The 22,792-nt window shown below is 37.3% G+C and overlaps 1 protein-coding gene across 1 annotated transcript; it reads left to right on the forward strand.

Annotated features, from left to right (window-relative positions):
* Positions 1–78: 78 nt before the first annotated feature.
* On the forward strand, positions 79–22,219 carry DHX36 (DEAH-box helicase 36). Its single transcript, XM_052804112.1, has 25 exons — positions 79–342; positions 636–757; positions 1,584–1,785; positions 2,497–2,535; positions 3,797–3,967; positions 4,889–4,968; positions 5,967–6,041; positions 6,178–6,344; positions 6,931–7,012; positions 7,495–7,635; positions 10,083–10,185; positions 11,775–11,862; positions 12,750–12,805; positions 12,907–12,971; positions 13,473–13,616; positions 14,271–14,388; positions 15,025–15,123; positions 16,129–16,302; positions 16,588–16,674; positions 17,346–17,429; positions 17,531–17,630; positions 17,717–17,807; positions 19,430–19,550; positions 20,112–20,264; positions 21,307–22,219. Exons 1-25 carry the CDS (start codon positions 79–81, stop codon positions 21,490–21,492), a joined length of 3,012 nt encoding a protein of 1,003 aa, XP_052660072.1. The 3' UTR covers positions 21,493–22,219.
* Positions 22,220–22,792: the final 573 nt, after the last annotated feature.

Raw genomic sequence — 22,792 nt, forward strand, 5'->3', positions numbered from 1 at the left:
ACGCGAACCGGCGGCCCTGGCAGCGGGGGCGGGGCGGGGCGTGATGGGGCGGGGCGGCGGGCGGAAGTGAGGCAGCGGATGAGGCGGAGGGCGGCGGCGGTGCTGGGAGCCGGTTGCCGGGCGGCCATGAGCTACGAGCACCGCCGCGACTGGGGCCGGGGCCGGGGCCGCGGCGGCGATGGCGGGTCTTCCTCCTCCTCCGCTGCCGCGGGGGGACACGGGGGCCGCGGCGGCGGCGGCGGCGGGCGGGGCCGCCACCCCAGCCACCTCAAGGGCCGCGAGATCGGGCTGTGGTACGCGCGGAAGCAGGGCCAGAAGAGCAAGGAGACGGACCGGCAGCAGGTGAGGGGCGGCCGCGGGCTCTGCCCCGCCGGCCCGCTTCGGGGGCAGGGGCCCCGCGTGTGTGGGGGGGTGCGTGGGGGGGTGCGGGTGTCGGAGACGTCTACTTCGTGAAATGTTTTGCCTGGCAGGATGGAAAAGAGGTGTTCGCCTCTGCGCCTTGAAATGCCTCGTCAGGAGCAACTTAAAAAGAAGTTTCTGATCGTGCCGAAGAGTCTCGCTAGTTTGATACCTAAGTAAGACGTGCTGAGTACACGGTGATGAAAATTGTACTTTTTTTTTTTTTTTTTTACTAGAGAGCTGTTGTGCGTATGGATGAACGCAGGGAGGAGCAAATTGTGCAGCTGTTGAATACTGTCCAAACTAAAAATGAAAAGGAGCAAGAAGCCATGTCCTGGTGGTCTGGGGATGAAGAAGGGTAAAAAGAAACGATTACTAATCTTTTTATTTACTTGAATGGAACAAAATTCCCACAAACTGGTAGGAAGATGTATCAGAAAATATTTACGTTTAGCGAGTGAATTAGCTTAACAAATGAACTCAATTTTCTTGACATGTATTGTCATACTGAAATGGTTGTAACCGTTGCTGTAAAACTCTTTTGCAGGTTATTGTTGAGTTTGGGCTGTTAAATTTTTACTTAAAATTGTAAAATCCTGTAACTGATCTCCAGGCCTACTAGAGTAGATATATGGAATTTTTCAGCTCCCCTGGCCTCTGGAATTACTCTTCCAGAGTGGCATTTGACTTTGTTTTTCAGTTATTCTGCACTCTTAGAATGTTTTCTTGGCCTCTGTGAAATAGCGTCCGTTCTTAACACTTAAAGGATTTTAAGTAATAGCAGTGAAATGGGCTGCCAGGTGTGTTACTCTGAGTCCACTGAAATGAGGTGTTTGGGTCTCCATTTTGCTGAATGATCCAATTACAGGGCAGTGGTTCTGACAGCCGGTTAAGCAGTAATTCTCTGGAGATGTTTTGTTGCTTTGTTAGTTTTGCTTTGATACAAAAGAGCATGTTACATTTCTAGATACGGATGTAAAATTTTTCATGGCTGGTGGTTTTCAGACTTTAATTGTCTTAATGGTGTACGCCATATTCTCATCAGCTGATGGTCAAGTAACTCGTGGATGTAACGTCTCAAAAACAGATTTAAGGTTTGCCTTGAATGGTTCAGTGTACACTTCGCAGCGGCCAAGCACATCTTGGATAATCTTTGAAGTTTCTGTTCCCTGCACTTATTTCAGACCTACTCCAGAACAGCCTGCAAAAGTGAAAACAGATACTGAAAAAGCTCCTGTAAGACAGAGACCAGTCTTGGAAAAAACATTTCTTGATCGGGATGTGGAATATCTCTTTGAAAAAAATGAGCAAGATACTGATTTAGATGAGCAACTTAAAGAAGACTTAAGAAAGAAGAAATCTGATCCTAGATATATTGAAATGCAGGTACTTTTCCATGTGTTAAGTAGAAAGCTTTTAATTGGATTTTATCTTTTTTTTTTTTTTTTTTTTAATTAAACTAACCTGAAAACATAACTTCCTGCAATTTATTTACTAGGAAGTTGTCATGACGTTACTTTTGCTAAAAATTACCTTCAGAATTTACAAAATGCATACCTATCAATAGGAGAGAGATTAAAAAACAGACTTTCAGTGGCAATTTCTGGTTGCATAAAATCTCAAATTTTAAGCTTGCGCATTGTTTAATTGGCTGGGTTTTTCCATTTGTTCTTTAATGGGTTGTATCCCTGTCTTTATGTCTAAAACTGAAAGCACAAAAATGGGCTCTTAAGGAATTGCATCTTAAAAACGTAGTTTATGTTGTTCTAATAGCCGTATATAAAGTTGACAAATAAAATAGTCTTACCATGACCAGGCAGTTCTCCCTTTGATGCAAGGCCATAGTCTTACAACTGTATGGACGTACATTTTCATGTACTGAACTGTTGGATTTAAATATTTTTGCTAAATTTAATGAAACTGAAAACATTCGTGGAATTAAACTTATTTCTAGTGGACCTGTGTTTATATAAGTATTAGCTGAACAGTTTGTCCTGTTATTTCTCAGTTTAGCCTAGATCACAGATGAAATGTGTTATATTACTTAGTGTTGAAAAGGTGTTTAAAGATACGTACTATTACTTTGTTTTTCCCCAGAGATTCCGAGAGAAACTCCCTTCATACGGGATGAGACAGGTAAATGTGTATTTAATTTGAAAGAATATGTGTTTCTGTTGCTCCGTTGTAAAATAGGAGAAAACAGATGTGTAACTGGGACTAGGTGGAAATCTTTGTTGCCTTTTACGAAGGTGCTGAAGCCTCCCAAGTTCTGATGCTGAGTTTGACTTCTTTCCAGAAAGTAGCTCAGCTTTACTGCTTCATATGGACAGTTACTCTGGGGCTATATCCAGTTTTATCAGTAGGGGCAGCGTTATTCATGGAAATGGTTTTGAATGCTAGATATGTTTAAGTAATATTTATTTTTTTTTAAGTATAGGTCTTTTCTTCTTTCTCTGCCAGTTAAACTTTTATATTGTTCCTGGTTACTTGGATTTTATATAGAGTAATTGACCACTACATAAATTGTCATGCTTTCTTATAGATATAAAATTGTGGACATTGATTGAATGCTTGCCCAATTTAGAATTTAATATAATGCAGATTAAACATTTTTCTTTTTTAATCACAGACTTTATGGCTGTACTCCTGGCCATTACTGCCATTAATTTCCCAGTCAGAATATAAAGTCAATGATAGCATGGGTTATTATTAATTGATGTTAATTCTTCATTTGATGTCACCTGTATGAATCAGATATTACGAGTATTCTGTTATGTTTTCTTTTGCAGGTTCAGTGAATGATTAGCGAGCTTCCTTTCTAAAGTTAATGTATTCGTAATAATGTTGTCCCTCCTGTTAGTGTTTGTTTCTCAAAATAGTTATAATCCCCTTTACAATCCTTTGGATTGGGAGGTGGAGGCTGGAAGTGTAAGAAATCTGTTCCTGTCAGTATAAGAAATGTTAAAATATTGTGCTGAAAATCTTCAGTTAGTATAGTCTTGGAGTCCAAAAGGGAAAAATGCTTGTTTTCAGTCACCAAAGATATACAGAAAGCAAGTAGGAAGGAGAAAAGTTTAACAATGTATTTCAGGCTTTCGTTTTAGTTATTTTATGTTATTTTCATGCTGGTTCTTAAGTATTTAAAACTAGTATTCAGAATTGTGATGCTTTAAACCTTACACGTATGAAGTGCAAATGTGCAGAAGTTACTTCTGTGTGGTTTAAACTAAACTTTTTTTTTTTAGTATTACAAGAAACAGATGAATATCTGTTTCTTTAGTTGCTATGACGCTTTCTTCTAAGTTCACCGCACAGTAGCAGAGAATTGTCAACATCCTCCTAAAATCTGTTTTGAACAATAATACAATAAATGTTTTTTTTTTTTGTTTGGAAACAGGAACTTGTAAACCTTATAAACAATAATCGAGTAACTGTGATAAGTGGTGAAACTGGTTGTGGAAAGACAACCCAAGTTACACAGTTCATCTTGGATGATTACATAGAGCGAGGGAAAGGGTCTATGTGCAGGATTGTTTGTACTCAGCCTAGGAGGATCAGTGCTATTTCGGTAAGTGCCATTTTGACAAACTGAGTAACTTATTTCTTGTGGTTATTTTTTTTCCCAATAAATCAGAGGAAAAATTACTGCCTTACTCAGAATCATTGAAGGAAAATATATTTCTTAGTGGGCCTAGGATCCATGGGCAAGCTTATGAACTGAGTGTACAATCTGCTAGATTATTTGAAGTTAAGATCTTGAAGAAATTCCAAATGACTAGATGGGTACTGTGCACCTCTCAAAGAAACTGCTCTGCTGTCACATGTACTGATACTAAATTTAAAGCTCAAGAGAAGTATTCAGCTTGTAGTGGACAGTGAAGATGGCTTTTTGTGTGTTTGTTTTCAGCCGTCTTAGATTCTGTTGCAAATAACAATTTTGTTAATATATACTAATTAGATATTTCATTTTGTCGTTAATAGAGTACTGGCACTGCAAGCCTCATTCTTCCCTGAATTTAATCATGGTATATATCTGTGGTTTTAATGGATTTGGGCAGTGCAAATGTGAGTTAAGGTAAACACTAATCTTGTGTCAGGCCCTTTAGAGGTATATTAATGAGCAAGAAAGAATTTGGCTTTTAAGTGCACAGTAATTATTCTTGATAGTTAAGTGTCAAATGATTATAGAACCTTACTTCCCATGACAAAAAGCTCACCCTGCTGAAAGGATGAGTGTATTGCTAATGCCTAACTGGTTGTGTTCCTTTAAAATATGTCCTGGGTTGCAAACTTATTCTTGGGTTGCTGACAGGAAACACGGTCCTCAGTGGAAGAGAAAAAGTGATTTTCAGGGTGTTTCTTTGTTGTTTACATAACATCTTGGTTCTAGGTTATTTCCTGCTGATGAGTACCTAAGTCATAGCTCAGCCTTGTGGGATTTTTAAAATTTTCTTTAATACACTATTTTGATTTTATTTATTTTTCTAAGGTGGCTGAGAGAGTTGCTGCTGAAAGGGCAGAAGCATGTGGTAATGGCAAGAGCACAGGATACCAAATTCGTCTACAGAGGTAAGAGAGGCTCCCTTGGCAGTTTTTGTGGATTCACGTAAAGTAGTATCTATTGTTGTTCAAGCAAGAAAATTTGAAAAATAGTTCTGAACATAGGTGACTGCTTTCATTCTGATTTTTTCTCCAAAAGGAATTCCTGTGAAGAGCTGGTGTAGGGAATAAGGTTTTTGAAATTTAGCAAAAAGTTTGAGTGTGATTATTGTATTTTATGCAGCGTGTATCAATGGCTAGCACCAAGTTGTACTTTGTTTAGTAAGTCCTTTTTTCAGCTCTTCTAAAAGGTTCTGCTATAGACAGAGATAAAATTGATGTCCCTAATCCATGAATTTCAAGGAAAAATGGAAATGCTAAAGGAGAGAATGCTATAAGCCATATTTCTGTAGAAAACTGTGTATTTGCTACACTTAACCTGTTGAGTAATCTCACTGGGATCAGGTAATAAAGTTAGGTGCATTGACAAGGGTTCATAGACCTAGTGCCGTAGAGCAAAAGCTATTACATTTGGAGTCATCTGTAATTTAAAAAAAATACCTGAAATGTTACCAGCAAAGAATGGAATCTCAATTATCGTTGAAGAAAAACTGCTGGTGAGAGATGACAGCTTAGTCCTTTCAGCATTTTGAGTTTATAGAATCTCATTTATATTTTTCTTTACTATTTAATCAAGAATGTAATACTGCTGTATATTTAGCTGTCATCTGTGCTGAACTTAAATAGCTGCCAGAGTTTGGGGTCAGCAGATCAACGTGCAAATGACGAAAAATGTCTGGGAAGCCAGGGCTTCTGTCAGATTACAAGCAGTTCATTCCCCATCAACAAAAATGCTGCAACAGTGGCCTAATTCCTTGTTCCTCCAATTGAACTGTAAGTGAGCAAGTTAGAGAATGAGACATACTTCATAATGTCTATAATGACTATCTGCATTTTGATTTTAAGCTTTTAAAGTACTTTGTAAAATACAGAAGAGAACTGAAGCATTCTTAATGTATCTCTTTCAGTCGGTTACCAAGGAAACAAGGTTCAATTTTATACTGTACCACAGGAATTGTCCTACAGTGGCTCCAGTCAGATAAGTAAGTTTTCTTGTTTAATAAGAAACTGAATACAATTATGAAATGAATTGACTACTGAGCTTTTTCTAATAGTCTCATCTCTGTTTTTTTAATTTTGCTAAAAACAAATGTTTAACTTCCTGCTTTTCTATTTTAGGCACTTGTCCAGCATTAGTCATGTAGTCCTTGATGAAATTCATGAAAGAAATCTTCAGTCAGATGTCTTAATGAGCATTATTAAAGATCTTTTGAATATTCGTTTGGATTTGAAAGTAATACTAATGAGTGCTACTTTAAATGCAGAGAAGTTTTCGGAGTATTTTGGTAGGTGAAATGCTTCCTATGAATGTTTCTCTTGAGTGATTTAGGCTTCTGCAGTATAATGCAGTTCTCAAATTTTAGGATTGATTTTTATTAATAGGCATAATGACTTCAATTTTACAGGTAGTTGCCAGCTGCTGGAGATGCTTACTCCCTTAGTTTTAGCTCATCATGAGTATGTGTTGCTTCTATATTTGCTTTTCAGACATATCATGGAAACACTATCTCCAGAGTGTTTTCATATTAAATATTTACTAATATTTACTGTATTTTAGAATTCTTGGTGTGAGTGGGCAACCAGATTGAAGCCTTTAGTTGTTCAGTCTTCCAGCTTTATCCTGTAGCTGGAACCAGATGATCATGCTGCAGAACAATATGCTGCTTGCTACCTATGTTTTTTTTATTCAGCAACTTTATTTGGAATTGAATTTGGCATCTTCTGTGAAAATTTCAAAATAAACAAACAGAAAAACCCTATATAGACTTGGCAACTGTATTGCAAAAATAGTGAAGAATGTTTATTGCCTCTATTATTTCAGTACAGTATTTTATTTGCCGTTTAAAAACAGAGTTATGCCTTCCTCGACAGATAATTGTCCAATGATTCACATACCTGGGTTCACTTTCCCTGTGGTGGAGTATCTTCTCGAAGACGTAATTGAGAAGTTGAGGTAAGTGTATTTTCTGAACACCAGTATGGATAGTATTTTGGGGGTTTTTGCTTAGTATGTCTTTTCAAAGATTATCTTGGTATAAATAACCTGTGGAAGAATTAGCTGTGTTTAACAGAAAACCTTTCAAGGAAAGGTTAGTAGCTTTTACAGTAATTAAAAATGGCACATAGCTACCTGGAAATGTTGTCTTGAGGAGGAAAAAAAACCTTGTCTGTCTTTTGGAATTTTTAGGGTACTAAATTGAGCTAGTCTTTCTGTTTGTTCAGACTTTTTTTTTTTTTCCTACATGTTCTCATGCTTGCTAGACATGGTACCTGTTTTTATAAGTGAGATTTCTTTCAGAAAATAAATTTAAGAATCTTATTTACATGGTATAGCTAAAGCATGACATATTGTCCATAGTTTGGAAAACTACTATGTAGCTGGCTTTAAATTACTTAGTTTCAAAATTTAATTATGTTTGTTATTTAAATTTAAAGGTATACTCCAGAGAACACAGACCGTCGGCCACGGTGGAAGAAAGGCTTCATGCAAGGACATGTAAGCAGACCAGAAAAAGAAGAGAAAGAGGAAATCTACAGGGAACGGTGGCCAGACTACTTAAGGCAGCTGCGGGGCAGGTTGTTCTCAAGTTACTCTTTGTGTTAAGTTTTTAGACACTTCTTAACTAAGAAACATAACTTAGTGCTGCATTCTATTACTGTGCTTTTATTAATGATGTGATAATTGGTACTGTGGAAAACAGTAATGATGGAGTTGCCAGTACAGTTGGCTGGCAACCACTGAAGTGCTTTAGAGTTGTCACAGAGGATTTGCTTCCTTTGCATGTGCAAACTGTAAGAGAACTACAGCTGTCAAGTTGCTTGCTATTGATGTAGGTATTGTCCATTACAGTCTTCAGCATAACATTAGGCTTCTTGAGCTTTGGCCATTAGTTCTCTTCTGATGAATTCTCCCCTTCTTCAGTCTTTTTCTTTGGGAGAGATCTCACAGTATTTTAGTTTCATAGTCAACATAAGACAAAACGTGCTGGTTTAAAAAAACAAAACAAAACCCCCCAACAAAACAAAACAAAAAAACCCACCACAGCCTTTTCCTCAGAATATTTTAATATTCCTCTAGAGTGGTTTAAAACCAAGCTAAATAATTTTGCCTTTTGAGCCCCTAGTAGAGATTGTCCACTTGAAACATTCTTTTGATTGCTAGCATTTGACTACTTTGGTAATCTGGATAAGTTGATTAATTGGCTAGCCTGGCTGATTTATTTCAAGAATAGCATCTTCCTGTTTTTTCTCCTGTCTTATTTGTCCTCTGCAGTTTGGGACTGTCTATATATCCAGCTTGGTAACGATAATGAATATAGGTGTGTCGTGGTTTAACCCCAGCCAGCAACTAAGCACCACGCAGCTGCTCGCTCACTTCCCCCCCCACCCAGTGGGATGGGGGAGAGAATCAGGAAAAGAAGTAAAGCTTGTGGATTGAGATAAGAATGGTTTAATAGAACAGAAAAGAAGAAACTAATAACGATAACACTAATAAAATGACAATAGGAATAATAAAAGAACTGTAATATACAAGTGATGCACAATGCAATTGCTCACCACCCGCCAACCGATGCCCAGTTAGTCCGGGAGCGGTGATACCCAGTTTATATATACTAAACGTGATGTCACATGGTATGGAATACCCCTTTGGCCAGTTTGGGTCAGCTGTCCTGGCTGTGTCCCCTCCCAACTTCTTGTGCCCCTCCAGCCTTCTTGCTGGCTGGACATCAGAAGCTGAAAAATCCTTGACTTTAGACTAAACATTACTTAGCAACAACTGAAAACATCAGTGTGTTATCAACATTCTTCTCATACCGAACTCAAAACCATAGCACTATACCAGCTGCTAGGAAGACAGTTAGCTCTATCCCAGCTGAAACCAGGACAAGGTGGCTCAGTTTTATTTCTCTTTTCTAAGGGGAAAGTCCTCAGTGCTGTACCTCTGGCCTATCCCATGCTCTGCTCATCCCATTTGTACTCCTCCTTCCCTTTCCCACCCAGTCTTTTGAACCAATCGGCAATTCTTTCTATAGTGTTAGCTTTCATGAAATCAAAGGGCTGAACAGGTGAGATGCCTCCTCTGCTCACTGTGAGTGAGAGATAAATTAAAGGGTAAACGCAGCTTGCTTAGGTCCTAGCTAATCCATGAGGAGGAGAGAGATCATGTAAATACTTCAGATGCAGTTCAGTCATAACATGGTAATTCTTAAACTTGCTATTATCAGTTTAGAATAGTATGTCGTGGTTTAACCCCAGCCAGCAGCTAAGTACCATGTAGCTGTTCACTCACCTCCCTCGCAGTGGGATGGGGGACAGTATCGGAAGGGGAAAAGTAAGAAAACTTGTGGGTTGAGATAAAGACAGTTAGTTTAATAGGTAAAGCAAAAGGTGCGCACGCAAGCAAAGCAAAACAAGGAATTCATTCACCACTTCCCATGGGCAGACAGGTGTTCATCCATCTCCAGGAAAGCAGGGCTCCATCATGTGTGATGGTTACTTTGGAAGACAAACACCATCACTCTGAACATGTACCCCCCCTTCCTTTTCTTCCCCCAGCTTTATATACTGAGCATGATGTCATATGGTGTGGAAAATCCCTTTGGTCAGTTTGGCTTAGCTGTCCCAGCTGTGTCCCCTCCCAACTTCTTGTGCCCCCCCCTCCTTCCCCCCCCGCCTGCTTGCTGGTGGGGTGGGGTGAGAAGCAGAAAAGGCCTTGGCTCTGTGTAAGCACTGCTCAGCAATAACTAACGCATCCCTGTGTTATCAACACTGTTTTCAGCAAAAAACATAGCCCTATACTAGCTAGTATGAAGAAAATTAACTCTATCCCAGCCAAAACGAGCACATAGCACTAAACCAAATCTTGAGAGTACACTGGAGATACAGTAATTGAACAGACAAAGAAATAAATTGATCAGCAGTGGGTACATAGATGTGTGATTGCAGAGCCTTATAACAGAAACACAAGTGTGTGACTTTGTATGTTAGTAAGTTAATAATATGTATGCTTTCAATGCCTGTAGGTATTCAGCAAGTACTATAGATGCTTTGGAAATGATGGATGATGACAAGGTCGACCTTGACCTTATAGCAGCACTTATCAGACACATCGTTTTGGAAGAAGAGGTACACTTCTGTCTCCTATCATCACATTTTAATGATGTGGCTGAATTGTGATCAGTGGCTGTTGGGAATGTCGGAGCTGATAGTTAGTTTGGCTTATCATACAGATATAAAGAAGAATAAATTTTTGTTTTGCTCTTCTGAGAAGTAGTCTAGCAGCTTTAAATATCAAATTACTATTTAAGCCCTGAGTTTAGAATGTGGTTAGTTACAGTGTTTATTGAAATGATGGGATAGAATCCATGTTTAAAGGGGAGCACATATCTAAGCATTTTCTTGAATAGGGGTTGTGGGTATTAATGAGAACTATATACCTAGGAAACTTGGAAAACTTACAAATACGTTTGATACACTCATCTATGGTCCCTTCTGAGCAAGGGAGCTGAATTCTTTCACTGACAGTAGGGATTGTCTTGTAAACAAAATGGGATAGATACCTGAAGATTTGGGTGCCATTTTGATTCAGATTGCTGCATTTTTTTCTTTTGGGTAAGCTTTTAAATAAGCTTTCAAATTAATTATACATCTTAGTTATTTCATGTAAAGTAATATAATTACAATTTAGATTTTAACTTTTAGTTCTTTCTGTGACTGTGTTTGTCAAAGGTAGTAGTCTTTGTAGTAAAAGTTATGTTTTGTGAAACAGCTGTAGAAAACTGTCCAAAAAGCTCTTTGGTGTACAGCTGAATCTCTGTTCTTAATTCCTCAGCAATGGGAGGGAGAGGGCAAAAGCAAAACTTAGAATTGATGTTCACTGCCTGATACCTACACTGTGCAGTTAGCTTTAATGTTTTTTCTGCCTGAGTAGTCTAAACATGACTTAGATGCAGCAAAGACTGAATTTTTATACAGCCCAGCAAAAGTCTAGTCACATTTACCAAACACACAGCTAGGAGACTCTTCTAACTTTCAGCTTGTCAAGATTAGTAGTTAATACAGCTGCATTAATAGTTATCCTCAAATGTGCCTTACCTTGTTATTCAGTAATAACATCATCAGAATATTAATATCAGAAGGATCCTTTGCCTGAAACAGTGACAAGCATGAAGTAAGAATAACTTCTGTTACCATAGGTATAATGTATGTAGGTTGTCATAACCTGAAGTAATATATTTGTTTCTGTGTTCAAAAACATCTGTGGAAGAGCTGATACCTTGGCTGATTCCTTAAAGAGAATTTTGATTATTAAGAATATCAAATAACTTAATATTTCAGTTGATAGATCATTTAAGCTGGGTATAATGAGGATGAGTTGCTGTTTCCTATTTTGTTCTTCCTGTGTTGAAAATTGTACACTAGTTTCTCTCTGTTTTATTTGCAGCTCAAATTCTTCTAGTGTTGACATGGCTGTGTTTAAAACACTGCAGGGGAAAAATGTTTAAAATCAAATTTTTATTTATTAAGTTCAGATAAACATATGTAGCTAAGTCTTTTATAGAAAACAATCTTATAAATGTTGTTCCAAATTTGAGTCAATGAGGTTTCAAATATCACATATCCAGCATGTGCATTAGTGTGGAAGTAGCTGGTTCTTTGCGTAGCATGTAATTTATTCTAACCTCTTTTCCCTTCACTCCCTCTTTTATATATAGGATGGTGCAATTCTAGTGTTTCTTCCAGGCTGGGACAACATTAGCACTTTGCATGATCTCTTGATGTCACAAGTCATGTTTAAGTCAGGTAAAACCAAAATTTTACATGGGAATTCTAGCAGTAGCGTTAGTGGCAAACTCTTAATTTTTGCATGTGATTGCTGGTATTGCACTGGATTTTTTTTTCCTTCCTCATCTCTCCTCTCAAAATGATTGCAGTGTGTTCAGTATTTTTTGTATTTCTGTGGTATCTTTCATTTGCTAATGATAATAACTCATTTTCCTCAGTGTAGGAGTGAACAATCTGGAAAAGAATCTCAGACCTGCATCTTTTTCCTTTTGTCCTTTCTTGTAGCTATGATAACTTCCATCCAAAACTAAACTCTTTCTTCATTCTGTGTTCATTTTCTCTTTTATTGATCCTTCAGCAGCTTCTGTCTAGTGCTTTGCTGGTAGTTCTTTTAAATCCTATTTATTCCTTGAAGCTTTATTAATAGGACACTAAAATACTCTATGCCTATTGGATACACTTTAATTTGTCCTGTTTGCATAGCTCATTTTCATCTAACTTGTCTAACTATGCTATTGACTATTCAGGTAGTTGTCTTGCAGTTCATGTTGTGTACCTTCCATAGATAAAGAATTTCAATTTATTGAAAGATTGAGGATGTTGTCAGTTTATTAAACTTGATAAATTATTAAATAATTTGAGAATTTGAAAATTAAATATAAATTACTGTACATAACTTCATATATTTTCTTAAACTTGTCAAGTCATCATAGCATAATAAAAAAAATTCCCTTATACCTTTTTACTTTAGAAATTGCCATTATGATACATACACCTGTGAATTCAGAATAAGAAACAGTAGACTTAACTTGCAGCATATTTTCTCTATTCTGCATAGTTGATTTTCCTGTAAAATTAAAGTTTCTGTGCTTACACCATATCTTTTACTGATTCTTAATTTTCAGATAGGTTTATTATCATACCTTTACATTCATTGATGCCTACTGTTAACCAGACTCAGGTATGCTTTCCTTTTATTGCAATATTTCACAACTACAACAAAAAAAATTAAGCATATGTTTGGTTTTGGCAAACATATAAATGGGCCATGGATAATTACAGGTTTTTAAGAAGACCCCGCCAGGAGTAAGGAAAATCGTGATTGCTACCAACATTGCAGAGACTAGGTAAATAGCTAGCTATACAGACCAAAAAAACCTATACAATTAGTAACATAAGTGAAATTGATAATTTAAATTGTAAACCTGTTTAATGTTTCCAAAAATACATGTTTTCATGTTTACCATTCATTTATAACACTATCTTTAGAAATGTTTATAGACTAAACAGGAGTTTGCCTTTAATTGTTTTAAACAATTAAAACATGGATATAATGACTCACCTTTGTTGTACATGATAAATCTGAGCTGCCTATCCTCTCTGCAGACTTCATAACCCCATGTGGTGACTTCTGCCAGACCTAGGAGAATAAATCAAGCTCTTTCTTGAACTGCTTAGTAACGTAATTCTTAATGAAATTCCAAACACAGATTTTTTTTTTTTTTATTGTTGGCTCACAGTTTGGGAGGGGATAAAGAGAGGCTAAACCCCTTTCAGATCCTAGGTCAAGCTTGCAAAGATATGAAGAGTTGCATTTTTTTTCCTTTTTTTTTTTTTTTTTTTAACAGCATTACAATAGATGACGTCGTGTTTGTTATAGATGGTGGAAAAATAAAGGAAACTCACTTTGACACACAGAACAACATTAGCACAATGGCAGCAGAGTGGGTTAGTAAAGCTAATGCCAAGCAGAGGAAAGGTCGAGCAGGAAGGTAAGAATAATGGGGAAAGTTAGAAAGGTTTTGTGGTGTTAAGTTTCCATCAGTCTTGGAGCACATGCTGCTGAAGATACTACTTTGTTATTCATATGTTCAGCAGCAGATGCTAGCACAACTGTCTCTTGTTCTTATGGAAAGAATGGTTTCTTTGTCTTTCTAGGAAACTGACTTAACTTGTGCTGCATTTAACTCATGAGTTTCCCTCCTTATAGAAGAATAAGTCCTGCATTTTTTTAAATGTTTTGTTGGTAGTGTTTGCCCTCACACCTGATTTATGAGGCTATGATACATTAAAGTGAAAATTGCCTACAAATTAATATCACTTAGCCACATACCAAATTTTTTTGAAATTTCTCTCCCTCTCAAAATACCTTGTGGAATATTTTCTCTCTTGTTCAGACTTACAGTTCTTCTCTGGTCTCTTCATTACTCCTTTCGAGCAGTTGATAGGAGGTTTCTGTGTTCTGCATGCCTTTTCTCTTCTTGATGGGTCTGTGTTTCAGAAAGCTGAAATGGCTTTTACAATTGAATATGCTTCAGTTCTAATTCTTTGATGTGTTTTGGAAAGCGGTTTATAAGCAAACACAATCATCATGTCACGGTGTCATAGGGAAAAAAAAATACAATTGTTTACTTGAATAATTCCAGAGTTCAGCCAGGCCACTGTTATCATCTGTACAATGGACTACGTGCTAGCCTTTTAGATGATTATCAGCTACCAGAGATCTTGAGGACACCTTTGGAAGAGCTCTGTTTACAAATCAAGGTAACCATATGAATCTTCAAACATATTTATAATCTACTTTTCCATTGGAATAAGAGGTTGAGAGATTAAGTTAATGCAACTGTGAGCCTAAGGTTGTCTTCAAGTCAAAATTCAGTTACACCAGAGGCACAATATATTTAGATAATAATTGCAGCAACTTTTGAAAAATGCATACTTGTATCTAGATGCATCAAACCCAGGAAAAATAGGATTGTCTAGTATAAATAAAAGCTGAAGTCTGGACTGTGCTTCCCTCCCTGTCCCCCAAATGTCATTCAGTCAGAGGAGCTTCAGTGAGAATGTCAGTGAGTCAAGGGATATGATGTCTTAAAAGAATTTTACTAAAAAGTAGTTTTAGAACTGACATGAGTTTCCTTTTTGGCAGTTTGTATTGAATTCCTTATGTGTGCGTGAGGAATACCATGTGTATGCATACTGAATGAAGAATAGGTCCTTATGTTTCAAATTTCATCATTAATACATTTTTATTTTTGTCCTTAGTTCTTAATTAGTGAAATTCTAACTGAAGCTGTGAATTATTCACTTTTTTAATTCGGGTGGTTACTGCTTACTAATTTTAGATAGCCATCTTTCTCCAATTGCTGAGGTTTTTGGTTTGGTTTTGTTTCCTTTCAGATTCTAAAGCTTGGTGGAATTGCTTATTTTCTGAGCAAACTAATGGATCCACCATCTCGTGATGCTGTAATGTTGGCTATAAATCATCTAATGGAGCTGGTAAAGTACTGCTTAATGTACACGCAAGGAAAAATTTGTTTAGAACCATGTTATTGCGTTGTTTGTTGTCAGACAGTTCTGATTGTACAGGTCTAGACATTTGCAACCCCTTATGGTATTGTGTAGACCCTTTATATATCTTCACTGAACAGAGGAAATAATTTCACATAATACACGGTATTCGTGGGCTGCATAGAGTAGTTCCTGAGGAACTTTCTAAATGACTCACAACATACTCATGCACCTCGCATTTGTTCCCTACAGATACTTATTTAACTCACTGCTTCTCTACCACCCTGCTCATGGCTGCATCCACCAAGCCTTCCTATCCCAGTCAGATTAGTGAAGAGTTTCAGATACTTTCTCTGTGGGCAAATAAGGCATATAGGAGAAACATCTTGTATGTCATTGCCCCTTTGAGTGCTGGGGAAGGAGAGGTTAACGACACATTTGTACTACTGATTTCTTGCACTGGTAGTATTTGTACAAATCAATTGTAGCAATAAACTGAAACATCTGACTTAGTTGAAGGGCAGTATTTAGACTGATGGCATGATTCTATAAGTGTTTCGATTAAAGTTAGAATTCAGCTGTACATTTGGTGTTCTGTGACAGTGCTGTGTAGTAGTAAAGGGTAGAGTAAATAAAAACAGAAGTGATACTGAGGGTAAGATACAAGTCTAAAAATAAGCTTGATCAGGAGAATAGGAAGACCCTGAAGTGTTAATAGTTCTTCATACTTTCATCCAGAAAGACACTGAGCCCTAATAAACCACTTGAAACACAATTAAAGATGGCTGCAGTTTTCTCGGATCTAATTGAACATTTCTATTTCTCCATAACTTGCTTGATCACTTTGCTACCATACCTTATTATAGCTAGTTGCATTCTCCAGCTGTTAGGCTTTCCTTTGTTCTCTAGGTATACTAGTGGCTATTCTGAGGAAATCCTCCCCATTTCAAATACTGTGTTTATTTTTTTCCTTTTTTGTTTTTCTTCTGACAGAATGCTTTGGACAGACAAGAAGAACTGACTCCACTAGGTGTCCATTTAGCACGATTACCAGTTGAACCACATATTGGAAAGATGATCCTCTTTGGAGCTTTATTCTGCTGCTTGGATCCAGTACTTACAATTGCAGCTAGCCTCAGCTTCAAAGACCCTTTTGTCATTCCTCTGGTAAAGTTTCTAAGAGGAGAATTGCACATAAGATTTTAAGAATCTCAGAAGGATATTGGGACTTACTGAGATGTTATAGTTATTATTTTCATGTTAATTACATTTTTATTAGTAAAAGATTGCCTTCACCTACTATGAAGTATTGTCTTTGCCTACAGAATATTGGAAGTAGCTTTAATTTTTATGTATGCAGCATATGAAGTATTGCTGTATATGTACCTTAATTAGGAAAAAGAGAACTGTCATGTCAGTCATGAATATTTTATAGGTTCTAATTATTCATAGGGCAAAGAGAAAGTAGCGGATGCAAGAAGAAAGGAACTGTCAAAGAACACTAAAAGTGATCATCTAACTGTGGTGAATGCTTTCACGGTAGGCTTGTTTTAATGTTTTGTAGGGTTTTTTTTTTCTTCTAGAATTTTAATTTGAGCAATATGGATTATTCTAAAGAAGAAACTGGTCAGTTTATGCTCTGAAGTACTTCTTTCTTGGCTTCTACAGAAACATAAAACCAAATTAATTTTCACCCTTCTAGTGTTGAGGAATCTTGTCTTCAGGCTCAATAACCTAATTTCTTGTGGATAAGTCTACAAAAGAGACAAATAAACCATAATGTTATAGTTACCTTACTGAAGTAATTAATTTTTGCCCTTCTGGCCTCTACAAGAGGCTGAAGCTGTCTTCAAAAGTGTTGGAGACTTAGCTGTATAGTGTTGGGGTGAGAAGAAGAGGAAATAAATGGCCTGGAATGCAGTTTCTACCCAGGACTGTTAATAGCAACAAATTAAGTTCTGGTAAACTTAGCTAGATTTCACTCCTCACCATGGAAAAAGGAAGTTTTTGTTTAAAAATGTTGTAAAGTTGTGGTTTTCTGCTCTGTGCTGCATATACATAAACAAAGAGATCAAAGGATTTACTTTCTCTCTTGTAGAGAAAAATGTAACTATATTGTTTGTTGACAACAAACAATAGTTTTTGCTGTCCATAATTTTTTAGTATGTGTTCACTTAGAAACACCTTTGAACTACGGTTTTCACTTTTAGGGCTGGGAAGAGACTCGGCGTCGTGGTTTCAGAACTGAGAAAGACTATTGCTGGGAATATTTCCTGTCTTCAAATACACTCCAGGTAACATGCTGACAGTTTAAAAAAAAGGATCATGTCTGTGGGGAAAAGGGGAGGAGCCTTTTGCACAGCATCATTCTGGGATAATTTTTGTTGTTTCCTAGATGCTGCATAACATGAAAGGACAGTTTGCTGAGCATCTCCTTGCAGCTGGATTTGTGAATAGCAGAGACCCCAAGGATCCCAAATCTAATACCAACTCAGGTAAACAGTGGAAGGAAATGGAAAATTTCTGATAGCTGAAATCTCAGTTTGCAGAACTGCGTTATTTACTTTGCTGTCTTCTACAGATAATGAGAAGTTGCTCAAAGCGGTCATCTGTGCTGGCTTATATCCAAAAGTTGCAAAGATCCGGCCAAGTTTCAGCAAAAAGAGAAAAATGTGAGGGTTTGTTGGTTTGTATTCAAGGTGTTTTCTGCATTAGGTAGTTTGGTGAGGTGAAGCAATGGCTTGAGTGCATGAATGAATCTATAGCTCAAGTCAGTTGTGGGTTACTTCATTTGAGAAGGGTAGGTGAGAGGATGGGATTGTTGATCTTCACTTTAACATTTGGATACCTGTGAAATAATTTGTGTGACCTTATCATGCCATGGATAATGTTACAATATATCAGTAACACTGCTGCTAAAGGAGCCCTACCATTATCTGTGATCTACAGCAGCAGCTGAAACACTGTCCTCTCTTACTGTTTGGCAAGATAGAACCCAGAAATTCTGGTCTGTTGATTTATCGCTACTTATATTATCAGACTATTTATTTTTATTAACCGTTACTCACAGTAACGGTATACTCATCAGGATATAGACAACCTTCTTTATGGACCTGATTTAAAACAGAATGAGGTGTTGAACATTTGGATTGATTTTTCTGGGTGTATAATGCAGAAACAGCAAACTATAGGAGCAAGCATTGTGTCTATAATTAAAAAAACAAGCAAAAAAACCCTTGACTGATCACTTCTATGAAAGGAGTAAGAACATGCAGTCAAAATTATACTTTACGTTGCATAATTTAGACCTGTCTGTAGCTGACACTGCTAGTCAGTTGCTAGTCCCTTTTAAAGCGAGTCCAGTGTGCTCGATGCAGTAAAGTTTGCAAACCTGATGCAAGTTATTGTGTCGCTGTATCTTTGCCGCATGGTGGAGCTAGGTGTAAGCCAGCTGCCCAGGAAGGCTCAATTTTTTGATCCACTAAGCAAGGGATTTGTTACACTAACCACTTTGCTGCAGAGCCTCTCCCAGGCTGCCGGTTTCTGTTTCAAAACACTGAACTTCATGTTTTGCAACATACTTCTGCACACAGGGAGTAGAGAGCTCAGTGATCCACACCCAAAGAATTACATCTCTGAAATGTGAGAAAGAGAACAGTTGTGCTTCATACATACTGTGCTTGGTTTCTGCTTTTTATTGTTTGATGGCATGATTATGTTAGAAGGGAAATGTGATTTTGGGGAGTAAGTATAACCAAAGCAGTTGAATGTTATCCCTTGAGTAAAATTTGTTCAAAGGCACGTGGTACAAATAGAGGTTCACCACTCTAGACTGGTTGACAGAGGTATAGCTAGTCCCTTGTTTCACACTGACACTGCTTAATGGTGAGCAAAAAATTCAGATACGTAAGTTCCTTATGTGGTGTTTCCAAGAAATTGCTTGAAATTTGGCTTATGTAACCAAATTCAGTAATTTGGCATTCTTCTTCCAAATGAAGGACTCCACTTGTTTTTTCTACTTGAGACAATAACAGGTTTTATTAAGAGAGTAAATTTGACCCCAAAAAATCAAACTTCTTAAATGCAGAGAGAGAGATGTCTAAAAATTTGTACTATAGATTCAGTTGTAATCTTTTGGGAAAGGAGTTAAAATTTCTTTGAACATCCTTGTACATTCAGAGTTTAGTATGCTAGTGGAGAACTGGAGGGGCTTTTTAACTTAGGACATGACTATACTAAACTTTCAAGATTGTATTTCAATCCTAAAACAAAAACTTTTTTTTTTCCTTCTAAGGGTGAAAGTTTGCACCAAGACAGATGGAACAGTTAATATTCATCCGAAATCAGTTAATGTGGAAGAAACGGAGTTCCATTATAACTGGCTTGTGTACCATTTGAAGATGAGAACTAGCAGTGTATGTGAAGGGTTTATATTTGTGGAATTTATTTTTGTGGCTCTCTCTAATAAGGTTGGATCAAGGTTCAAAGGCAATGTGAACAGTGCCTTTGTTTTGAAGCCTTCCTGTCTTGGGTCATTCCTTTTATATGCCATCAGATTATGTTCTTTGTGATACTGGTGGTATTGTTCCACAAATAACTAACTACTGGGGGGTTTTGTGGTTGGTTGGGGGGGGGGGGGGTTAAGGTTCTGGCAATAACAGGTGTAACTTTTTTTTAATTTCAGTCCAGTGTACACATCTCAATATGCTGAAATTTTTTGTTTTCCTCTGATTGTTATGGGGTAGTTGGTTTGATTTCAGCACTTTGTGTGAAGGACTGCATTTGGGACCATTTTTGCCCCTGTTCAATCTGATTTCATGTAACTTTTCCAACTGAGTTGCTTCATGTATGTCTTGCAAATTTATGAATGACTCTGAATAATGATCTTCTGGAATTCTGTTTTTAGTTTCATTAAGGGTTACTGATGTCACTTAAGATGTTTTGAAGGGTGATTGGACAGTTTTGTCTTCTTGCAGATTTACTTGTATGATTGTACAGAGGTCTCTCCGTATTGTCTCTTGTTCTTTGGAGGAGATATATCCATTCAGAAGGATAAAGATCAGGATACCATCGCTGTGGATGAATGGATTGTTTTCCAGTCTCCGGCAAGAATAGCGCACTTAGTTAAGGTGACTATCTTTAATAATAATAATGTATGTGGAAGACTTAATATAACACTGATTCTTCTTAGAGATTTCTGTATTAGGTATTACTGTGTACCTACTGATTTATCACTATAGGGAGATAATAATGTTTTAAATGCATTCCCAGTAAGCAGTTCAAGTACACAAAGTAAACAAAAGAGATCTAGTGAAGGTGTGTAGATGAATGCAAGTTAAAAAGCAGTACTAAAAATAACATTCTGAACAGTCTGCATCACATGGTAAACTGGGCAGAAGTAAACAGTAATGTACTCCTTTATGTTTGGCCTTAGGAGTAGGCAGTCAGACTTACTTATTTTTTTGTTTCCAGTGTAATAGCTTGGCTGATGAGAATGAGGCTGTGTGCCTATTGAGCATCGGGAGCATGGGCTTGATGTTCTTGTTCAGCTGGTGCAGCCTCTGAAAAATTCATGGGGATATTGAAAAACTGTAGAAGCTTCAGAGAAGAGTTGTAGGGTGGATTTAAAGAATTTATAAACATGTCTTACAGTAAGATATTTGAAGTACTTAATCTCTGTAGTTTTCCATAGCAGAAGCTGTAGGATGACTTTGATCAGTCCATGAAATGTCCACATGGATATGGAAACATGAGGATGAGACTTTTCAGCTGGCAGTAGTAAGTTCCAGTGGAAGGAGGAGCTGAATAGAGCTCTGTTTAATATTAGATCCTAGAAATCATATGTCTTTTTTTTTAAACCCAAATATTTTTAATCCTGAAATAGCCAGCTAATGGATGTATATAGGCTGTTAAAGGCCATCATATCCAGAGATGGTCATCTGTCATAAAAGGTAAAACTACTAGTTTCTGAGAAGCAGCTTTTGATCCTGAAAATAGCAATGTTGAAGTGAATTGATAGGAGAACAGCAGGTGTGAAGATTAGGAGAACAGAGGGCCTAAGGGTTTGAACTTAACTGTAGTAACATTGTTGTGTGTAGCTCTAATTGCCTGTCTCTTTTCTTTTCTTTTTTCTTTTCTTTTTTTTTTCTTCATTCCAAAAACTCTTTCCAGAACTTAAGACAAGAGCTTGATGATCTTCTACAAGAAAAAATAGAAAACCCACATCCTGTGGACTGGAATGATGTTAAATCCAGGGAGACAGCAGTACTGACAGCTATTATAGACTTAATCACAACACAGGAGAATGAAAGTGCCAGAAACTATGCTCCACGATTCCAGAGTGAACGCTATAGTTGACACACTTTCATCTGTATCGATAAAGCCAACATACTCACCTTGTTTTGTTTTTTATAGCATTTATTTAGCTAGAGGAAAAACTTTTTTAGGGTAAGCTGCTAATTCCCTCATACTGAAGAGCAGTTATTTCAAAATAGTTGGTAATATCTGTATATGCATGGTATTCTGTGTTCAGTGTAGCTTTTTAAATGAGAAATGCAATGCTAGCAATGTTAGTTGATGTATGGTTCTTGTCCTGCTGTAGCTTTTTTTTTTCCCCCCATCAGGTAACAGATATTCAAAAAACCTGCTAAAATACTGCTTAATAATACTTACTGTTCTTGCTACTGCTAGAAACATCTCAAAAGACTTTTTTTTTTTTATTGGGTGTGGTAATTATACTTACTGTGTTATTCCAGCTGTGCAGCAGTCTTCTCACCAACACTTCCACAGAAGGTAATTATAGCTTAATTAAACTAAACTTGAAAACACTTGGTAAATTTGTACTGTGGGAGGAAACAGTCTTCAGAAATATTCTCTTCTGCCTTTCATCCCATTCAATTAATCTTTATTTTCTGTGCCCATAAGTCATCAGTACTGACTAAAATTTCAGACTACAGGAAGCATGGTTAGATAGAAGTCATGGTGGAATACACTTTAAGGTTTCATTGCATTCTAACTTTTTTTTTAAAAACAGCCCATGTATGGGTTATATTATTACATTAAAAGTCTTTTCTTTAAAGTGTTATTTCATCTGTTCTTTGTTCTTAATGTTTTGAATGTCATTCTGTTTTGAATGCTTCCAACTATGTAAGAACATTGTTTAGGATTTCAAGTAGGGTGACTAGTTTGAGAAATACTGTATGATCAAATTGCAGTTTCCTTTAAAGCCTGGGGGCTGGATTTGGGGTTGGGCTCTGTTCCCCACTGCTGGGACCAGGGGCAGGAGATGGAGCTAAAACTGATGAAGGGTGTTCAGCTAGGCACTGAAAAGTGCTGGTAGTTCACTTTGCAGCCGTAGCTATAGTTATTTCTAGGATTATCCTCAAGGAACAAAGCTCTTGTGTGTTGTTTGCCTGGAAATGTAACGCCTTCTCCCTTCTTGGGGTTTGGTTTTGTTTCTTGTGCTTTGCAAAAGTGATCCTGACCAACAGGCTCGGGAGGCTTTATGAGCCTTATTCTGAAGAAAACAGAACTGCTCAGGTGAAACTAATTTTTTTTTTTTTCGTACAGCAGTAAGCCTAACTTAGTGATTGGACCGTGCTTTCCATCGGGTTAACGAGGAGTGGAGGATGCCAAGCTCATTATGCAACACAGCTGC

The sequence above is a fragment of the Harpia harpyja genome, chromosome 12 (genome assembly GCF_026419915.1).
Source record: "Harpia harpyja isolate bHarHar1 chromosome 12, bHarHar1 primary haplotype, whole genome shotgun sequence".
NCBI classification, from domain to species: Eukaryota; Metazoa; Chordata; class Aves; order Accipitriformes; family Accipitridae; genus Harpia; species Harpia harpyja.

What these genes read in the sequence shown, in the direction of transcription:
- DHX36 (XM_052804112.1), top strand. Translation starts at nt 79, where the DNA reads ATGAGGCGGAGGGCGGCGGCGGTGCTGGGAGCCGGTTGCCGGGCGGCC. An exon ending in GGAGGATCAGTGCTATTTCG is followed by an intron (nt 3,968 to 4,888) that starts GTAAGTGCCATT and finishes TATTTTTCTAAG; the next exon opens with GTGGCTGAGAGAGTTGCTGC. An exon ending in TGAAGATGAGAACTAGCAGT is followed by an intron (nt 19,551 to 20,111) that starts GTATGTGAAGGG and finishes GTCTTCTTGCAG; the next exon opens with ATTTACTTGTATGATTGTAC.